An 8,818-nucleotide genomic window follows, 5' to 3' on the forward strand; every position below is an offset into this window, starting at 1 on the left:
TAGCTACGTGTTCTTTAAAGGAGAGTGCGTTGTTAAAGTAGATTCTTAGCCACTTAACTGTCTTTTTAGGCTCTATAGTAGACCTGTCTAGCAGGGTAAGTGTAGAGCTAACGTACTCCACAAGCGAGTGGCTCACACAAGCGAGTGGCTCACTTTTGCCAAGACCACACCAAACTTCACTCTACCTATAATGCCTCAACGTAACAACACAATCAAACCCTCAAAGGAAGCAGGAATACAGCTTGCTCTTCAGGCTATCTATCAAGACGCGACACTCTCTCAGCGACACGCTGTAGCCATCTACAACGTGTCTTAAAGGACACTTAGTCACTAACTTGCTAGAACCTCTCCACAACGCGATTGCAAGCCTAACATAATGAAGATAACTAGCACTAAAGAGGAGGTAATTGTCTAGCACGTGTTGAGGCTAGATAAGCGAGGATTTTCACCCCAACTCACTAATGTGGAGGGCATAGCTAAATCTCTACTTGCTGAGCGCCACTAGACCCCTGTTGGCAAGAACTAGGCTGCTTACTTCGTTAAACGTTAGCTAGAGCTTAAAGTCAAGTTTAATTGCAAGTACAACTACAAGAGAGCGCTGTGTGAGGATCCTAAGGTGATTAGTGACTAGTTCTAGCTTGTGGAGAATACTAAAGCTAAGTATAGTATCCTAGATAAAGACACCTATAACTTTAATGAATCTGGCTTTATGATAGGCGTTATATCTACTAGTGCTGTTGTTACAGGCTCTAAGCGTTGAGGGAGACCAAAGACAGTGCAGCAGGGCGACTGAGAGTAGACTAGCATTATCTAAGGCATCTGCGCAAAGGGCTAGTCTAGGCTGGCGGATGGGTAGGGTATGCTTTTTTACGTTTTGGCTTATAGCTTCTTAACTAGCAGAGATATGCATACATAATCTATTATTCGATAGAAGCGCCTAGTATTGCGCCTTCTAATAAAAAAAGAATTAGCTGATTCCACCTAGTATTAGCTAAGTTATTAACACTACCTAGCAAAGTATACCTATCAATGGGTATGCTTGCTAGGTACCCCCCCTTTTTTAACCTTTTCTAGCCTCTAGCTTGTGCAGTTTAATAGTTATAACAAAACCCTCAACCACAGAAATGTAGAGGTAGTTTTTCTCTTTCTTTTAAGCCCTATTTCGCTAGAATCCATGTATTATTGACAAAGTTTTGGGGGGTACCCACGAAGGACGTTGGAGTATACCCATTCCGCCAGCCTAGGCTAGTCTATCCCACCCTTTATTATCCTCTCTAGCAAGCACCACCTCTTAGCCTAGTACAAGGAGCCTAGTATACCTAACAACTAGGTTATTAGTGTCTCTAATAATAGCTAGACTAATAATAAGCTTAGAGTTAAGTAGTTAAAGCACTTTAATAAGCACACAAAGGCGCGCACTGTTAGCAGCTACTAACTGCTTGTTCTAGACAGCTACGAGAGCCATAACTCAGTTAAATTCCACTAGTACTGTGAGGAGCACAAGATTACCACTCTGTGTATGCCCCCACACTTATCCTATCTGCTACAGCCGCTTGACGTGGGTTGTTTCTCCCTATTAAAGAAGGCCTATGGCCGCCAAGCTGAGCAGCTGATGCGGAGCAAGATCACTCGCATCACTAAACTTGAGTCCTTGCTGTGCTTTAAAGCTGCTTTTAATGCTTCAATTACTAAGAGCAACATCTAGGGAGGATTCAGAGGCGCTAGCCTAGTCCTGTTTAACCTAGAGGCTGTGATATTAAAGCTTGAAGTACAGCTACGCACGCTAACGCCACCTATTATAGACAACAGCACGTAGGAGTCTAAGACACTAAGCAACACCCTAGAATTTAGGTCTTAATTAAAGCTAATTTAAGAGAGGATCTAGAGACACGCTAATAGCTTACTAATATTAATAGTTAACGCCCTTAATTAGCTTACTAAAGGCGCAGAGGTAATGGCGCATTTACTAGTTTTAGTGTGTAACTAGGTTGCTGACCTTTAGATAGCTAACAAGGCTGCTACACGCTATAAATTACACAAAAGAAAGCAATTATAGCAAGATAGGGTATTAACCTTTGCTAAGGGAGTGTGGCTAACTACTCTAAAGGGGTTTAAGGCCTGTAGTGATAGGAAGAAGGCAAAGAAGAGAGGAGGTGCTAATAGCAGCACTCAGTCATTAAGACACTGTAGCATGTGTGGCAAGGCAGGGCACAACAGGACAACGTGTAAGAAAGATGCGCAAAGTACTATAGATTAGTGCAATATACTGTGTAGTACATGATATTGTTGTTGTGTGCTGTAATGTTGTAAAGTAGTTGTAGTGTTGGTGTAGTCTTGGCAAAAGTGAGCCACTCGCTTGTGTGAGCCACTCGCTTGTGGAGTACGTTAATAGCTTTATTACTTGTTGTAAAGTAAATAACGTACTCCACAAGCGAGCCGCTCACCCAAGCGAGCCGCTCACTTTTGCCAAGACCACACCCAACTTCACACAACTTACAACACTATAGTAGCAACTTAGGTCCTACTGCAGGCTATAGTACACTAAATTATTTAGAAATACCTTACACGTTATTCTTGCACGTTCGCGCGTTGTGCCCTGTCTCACCACACTTGCTACAGCGTCGTGAAGACTGTGTACTTGGTTGAACGCGCCTCCTCTTGCTTGCCTTCTTCCCATCGCCACGGGCTTTAAACTCCTTTAGGGTAGTCAAGCGCACACCTTCACTAACAGTGAGAGCCCCCTCCTTTTAGATCCGCTTCCTCTTGTGTAATTTACGGCGTGTGGCGGCCTTATTGGCAGCTTGAAGCTCTGCGACCTGGTTGCGCACTAAAACCAGTGAATGCGCCATCATCTCTGCGCCTTTGGTGAGCTGATTAAGGGCATTAACCATTAAAGTTGGTAAGCTATCCCCATGTTGCTGGATCCTCTCTTGAATCAGCTTCGATTGCGACCTAAATTCCAGGGTGTTCTGTGGGGTTTAAGAGTGCCACGTACTCTCATCTATAGTAGGTAGTGGTGGAGTACACAGGTGCACTTCAAGCTTTGATATTACAGCCTCTAGATTAAAGGGGACCAAGCCAGCACCTCTGAATCCTCCCTAGATATTGCTCCTAGTAATAGAGGCATCAAAAGCTCCTTTGAAGCATGGTAAGAACTCGAGTTTTGTGATGCGAGTAATCTTGTTGCGCATCAGCAGCTTAGCTTGGCGACCATAGGCCTTCTTCATTGGGGCAAAACAACCCACGTCAAGTGGCTGCAATAGGTGCGACAAGTGAGGAGGCATACACAGAGTGATGATCTTGTGTTCCTCACAGTACTGGTGGAACTTGACTGAGTTGTGGCTCTCATGGCCGTCCAGAATGAGCAGCCGATGGCTGCTAACAGTGCGCTCCTTTGTGTGCTCATCAAAGTGCTTCAGCCACTTGATGCCAAGCTCATTGTTGGTCCAGCCGTTCTCAGAGACAGTAATGACCCAGTTGTGAGGTATAGATGGCTCCTTGTACCAAGCAGAGAGGTGGTGCTTGCCTTGGAAGATGACAAAAGGTGGGATACTCCACCCTGACGCGTTGATGCCCTGGATAATGCTGGTCCACTCTTGGTCGCCCTGCTGTACTGTCTTTGGCCTTCCTCGACGCTCAGAGCCTGTGACAACAGCTCCTGTTAATATAACGCCCATCATGAACCCAGACTTGTTAAAGTTGTAGGTGTCTTTATCCAGGATACTATACTTAGCTTTAGTATTCTCTACTAGGTAGAACTAGCCCTAGATCACCTTAGGATCCTCGCAGAGGGCTCTCTTGTAGTTGTACTTTTGATTGAACTTGACTGTAAGCTCTAGGCGACGCTTAACAAAGTTGGCAGCCCAGTTCTTGCCAACAGGAGGCTGGTGGCGCTCAGTGAGTAGAGAGTTGGCCATATCCTCCACATCAGTGAGCCGGGGTGGATATCCTCGTTCATCCAGCTTCAATATATGCTGAACAATCACATCCTCCTTAGTGCTTGTGAGCTTTATTGAATTGACCTTGCAGTCGCGTTGTGGAGAGGCTCCAGCTAGTCGGTCACTAAGAGTCCTTTGAGGCACTCTGTAGATCTTTGCAGCGCGTCGCTGGGAGAGTGTCGCGTCGCGTTTGATAGCCTCAATAGCAAGCTGAATATCTGCTTCATTTGAGGGCTTTTTCGCGTTCTTGTGTTGAACCATTACAAGTTGTGTGAAGTTGGGTGTGGTCTTGGCAAAAGTGAGCGGCTCGCTTGGGTGAGCGGCTCGCTTGTGGAGTACGTTAAGCTCTGTCTTTGCTGCATTAAATTGTATAGCGCAGCTTGCTCCTTTAGCAAATAGGCTTGCAATGTCTCTTTCTAGCATGCAGATATTCTTCTTTAGGCTAGTAGATGATGCTGTAATTGCTAGGTTGTCTAGGTAGGAAAGGGAGTAGTTTATAATAGATTAAAACAGAGGTCTAATATATATTAGAAACAGGATTAGTAAGACAGGGATGCCTTGTGGAATTCATGCTATAATGCTGCTAAAGCCTTCTGTTTCTCTATTAAAGGATAGTCTTAGCTAGCGCTTAGATAGGAATAATTAAACCTATACTATTAGGTTGCAAGGTAGCTGTAGCTATTATAGTATAGCAAGTAGCTAGTTTAGAGCGACGTGGTCAAAGGCACCTTTAATATCTAGGAATACTGTAGAGGTTGTGCGTTTAGTTTTCTTTGCTCTTAGACCTAGTTTAGCAGCAGTATAGATGCGTCTATTGCAGATTTTTGTGCTCTTCCTCCTAGTTATAAGGGGTGAAGAAGAGCTGTTGTTTCTGCAAGAGTTCTAAGGCGTTTTGCTACTACTCTTTCTACAACCTTACCTAGGCAGCTAAGCAAAGCAATTACTCTATAGGCTTTAGGTGCAGCGTAATTAGGCTTGTTTAGCTTTTTTAGGATAATTCCTGTTGCTTTCTTCTATTCCTGTAGGTGGTAGCTATAGTTAAATAGAGCAGAGAAGACAGAGAAAAATGTTTCTGTCTGTGCTTTGTATGCTGCAGTAATAATCTCTTGTGTTAGGGCGTCTAATCCTAGAGAGCTGCTTTAGATTTGTGCTGAGCAAGCGTATTCTAGCTCTTCTATAGTAGGATTGGGCCATTCCCAGTTGCTTGATTGGTAGTTGTTCCACTCTATAGGCGTAGAAGCAGGAGGGCTAGGGAAGAGAGTTTCTCTTAGTGCTAAGCAAGACCAAAACACAAATTGTCCAGATATCTCTCTTCTTGCCTGCGCCCATCTCAACTCAACTGGGATATACTACCCTGAAACTCCTAGAGCCTCTAGGCGCCTAGTTGCCTCGCGCTGCCTGGTGCAAGAGAGCCGCCCTCCTGTTCAAATTTTCAAAATTTCAACGCACAGACTACCCATCCTTATTAGAAAATCTTATCTTATTAAAGATCTTATCTACAAGAACACTAAAACCTAAATAAAACAGCTACCTACAAAATAGACAGTAATAAGCCTTTGCTTAGTTTTCTGCTTTCTAACCTTACTCTCTACTCCTAGAGGTCTACTAGTTAGGCTAGTAAGAATAGGGTATAAGGCAAGAATAGTAAAACTAAGACAGCCTTTTTACCTTATTTTTTAGCTCTAAAAAGCTAACAGAGATTAGGTACCTCTGCCTATGCAAAAATAAGCTCTCCTCTAGTCACTTTGTATTTTTTCCTTATAAAAGAGAAGGATACCTACACCTAGGACTAAGGACCCAGGACAATAGAACCAGAACCTCTGGCTAGTAGAGAGCAATCTCTAGACAGGGAGACAATGGAGCTGAGCACTCCTAGCTCCCCTGACCCTCTAGGAGAGTTGTACCTACCTACACCCACTCCTATGCCTCTACCTCAGCATCCATTGACGCCTCTGCCTCCACCTACAGCCATACCTCTAAGCTCTACCTTGCTAAGGCCTACTGCCTCTTCTAAACAACCTGCGAGCAGACCTGCTACCCCCCCTATGCCTAGACTTCCACCTTTCTAATTTAATGCTGCCACTAGACCTGCTGCCTAGGCACCTATTGCTAAGACAGTAGAAGAAGCACTAGCTATTGCTAGAACAATAATTATTTAAGCCTCCTCTCTTACTACCTCTAGTAAAGAATAATCTAATATCCTAGACCTCTTAGAAATCTTTAGAGACTACACAGAAAATAATAGACTAAATAAATAAGGCCTCTCTATCCTAGACTCTTAAGTCTCTAACCTAGAAGCAGTGTCTAAAACAATTAAAACAAGAGTTAGACTCCTATAAAAGCTAGTCTCTTCTACTACTACTACTACTTCTTCTACCTAGCCTAGCTCTTCTATAATAATAAGAACACAGACTACCTCTCTACCTACTTCCTATGCTACTATAGCTGTAAGCAACTTACTAAAGGAAACAGAGTAGCAAAAGGTTACTAAGAGTAAAACTACTACTACCCCTACAAAGAACTCTCTTAGTACTTACTAGCTAGTCCTTACACAAGAACAAGAACCTCTTGCTTTTACCTTTCTTAGAATACGCAACGCCTTTAACTTAGCCTTTGCTAAGAAAAGAGTAAAATTACCTATTATTACCTCTACTATGCTAAGCCTAAGAAAGAATATTATACTTACTACTACACCTACCTTTACTATAAAATACCTACTTAAAAATTAAGTAATCTAGCAATCTATTACTGTATACAAGGAAGCCCTCCCTATAGAGCCCTAGCACAAAGTAATCCTACACAATATCCCTGTATCTCTTATAACAAACTAAGACCTACAGGTGCTAAATATAGAAATTACTACCTTTAATAGAGGCCTTACTATTATTAGACACCTATTCTAGATAACAAGTAGAGATAAAAGACAGAGACAGCAACTAGGCTCTGTCTGTGTAGCATTTGCTACAGAGAGGGAAGCACAACAGGCTATTAGAAACAGACTATACCTGCTTAGCGCTAGCATTAAAGCAGAAAGATTTATTGCTACACCCCCTTCTACACAATGCTAAAACTGCCAGCGCTATAGCCACATAGAGACTAGGTGCCTCTATAGCACTACCTGTAAAATCTGTGCAAAGGAGCACCCTACAGCACTCCACAAGTGTAATACGTGCAATGCTAGAGGCAAGACCTGTGCACACACTCTACCTATGTGCATAAACTGCAAAGAGGCACACACTGCAGATAGCACACAATGTGCAGCTTATAAAGCTACACTAAACGCGCAAACAAACCTAGAATGCTAGGCAACTTAAGGATCCTACAAGTAAATCTAAACAAGAGCGCACAAGCAACAGAGAGTGCCTTGTGTCGCAGCAGATATCATGCCTATTTACCAGCCAATTCAGGGGTGCAAATGTATGTACATTTTGCCTCTATTTTAGCTGCAACAGTTATGAGCCTAGACGCTAAAACTGCGCAAGCAAAGATTAAATGGATTTTCGTGTTCTATAGGTGACTATAGCTAAGGGTCTTGGCATAGTACCTGCTCTGTTGGCGTGCTATCTGCAGCAATAGAGCATTGCAAAGAAGAATTCATCTATTACTTAGCACATTAGGCATTCTGCTGTGTTGTGTCACCTCTAATTATGCTGTCCTAGTTAGACGTGAGGGGGTGTGTCGCAGCAGATATCATGCCTATTTACCAGCTGTGGAAGCTGAGTGGTCTCTGATCGTTAATCAAGTGTGAAGAAAGTAATCAAGTTCCTTGTTCTATCTACGGTGCTAAATGAGCAGAATATATACACCAATGCTTATCCAGCTATACCCTAATTAGAGCCCTAATCACGGCTCCAAGCTATACCTAATTCCGCTCACCATGGCGTGATAGATCGCTAGTGTCTGATCAGTCCAATATCCAGATGCGGATCACGTGATATGCACCCTTACCTCAATCCTTGCTGCGACACACCCCCTAGGTGCCTAGATCACTGATCCAGGTGCCTGTATCGCAGCTGAGCTGTTACCTGATTGATCCCTATCAAGATTGCTCTCCTTTACTTTGGTGGGGCTGCTGTTTACTCTAGTGCCACTCTAATTAGTTAATCTAGTAACTATAATAACTAATTATAAGGCAATAAATAGATCTTTTGCGTAATTACTGTCCTTTCTTTGTCTCTTTAATAATAATTAAGCTCTCTATACCTCTGCCTTAAGTAAGTATGTTAATAATCCTATTCTCTTTTAATTACTTACTAACTAATTAGACAACTAGACAGTACACGTTTAGAATCCACACGATTATGCTATTAGCCAAGCGGAACGCGTTATCTGCTAGGTGATTATCTCTAGCTAAGAGGCAGAGGACTGTTGATCTACTGGTTGATCTGCTTAAGGGCACGAGCGACTATGATTTAGTAGAGGGTTCCAACAATCAGGTGGACGGTGGTCAGGACGCTGATCACAAGGACAAGGACGAGCATGAGGACGAGGAGGACGATGGCGAGCTCGCTCCCACCACCCCCAAGCGATCCGGCCAAGCTGCTTGCGGCTCCAAAGATCAGGAGAAGAAGCACCCCAAGAAGGGCAAGAAGAAGGCCGCTCTGATCAAGGTTGGTGCCGCTCGTAAGGAGGTGTGTGGTGGGTGCGCCCTGCGTTTCAACGCAGGCCTGATTAATGGCATTTGCCATGATTAGCTTGATTTGAACAGCAAGCGCTGCGTTAAGTGTAGCACCTACTCCTACTCTATTCTGTATAATTATTAATCCCTTGTTAATTTGTTTATTTACTGTTGCAGCCAAAATAGAGGCAAAATGTACATACATTTGCACCCCTGAATTGGCTGGTAAATAGGCATGATATGTGCTGCGACACACCCCCTC

At 43.4% G+C, this 8,818-nt stretch overlaps 2 protein-coding genes across 2 annotated transcripts in view; both read right to left on the reverse strand.

The window, feature by feature from the left end:
- Positions 1-109, reverse strand: part of M421DRAFT_30219 (uncharacterized protein) — a gene marked incomplete at both ends in the record, with an annotated part of 4,325 nt that extends 4,216 nt beyond the window's left edge. Inside the window, one exon of the mRNA XM_033589116.1 lies at positions 8-109. Coding sequence (XP_033453226.1) covers positions 8-109 — 102 coding nt within the window. The remainder of the gene's footprint in view (positions 1-7) is intronic.
- An 8,184-nt stretch (positions 110-8,293) lies between these two features.
- Positions 8,294-8,818, reverse strand: part of M421DRAFT_416579 (uncharacterized protein) — a gene marked incomplete at its 3' end in the record, with an annotated part of 1,233 nt that continues 708 nt past the window's right edge. The window contains exon 5 of the mRNA XM_033591122.1: positions 8,294-8,688. Within this exon, the coding sequence (XP_033453227.1) occupies positions 8,544-8,688 (145 nt within the window). The remainder of the gene's footprint in view (positions 8,689-8,818) is intronic.

This window comes from Didymella exigua, assembly GCF_010094145.1.
Source record: "Didymella exigua CBS 183.55 unplaced genomic scaffold M421scaffold_3, whole genome shotgun sequence".
In the NCBI taxonomy this organism is placed as follows: domain Eukaryota; kingdom Fungi; phylum Ascomycota; class Dothideomycetes; order Pleosporales; family Didymellaceae; genus Didymella; species Didymella exigua.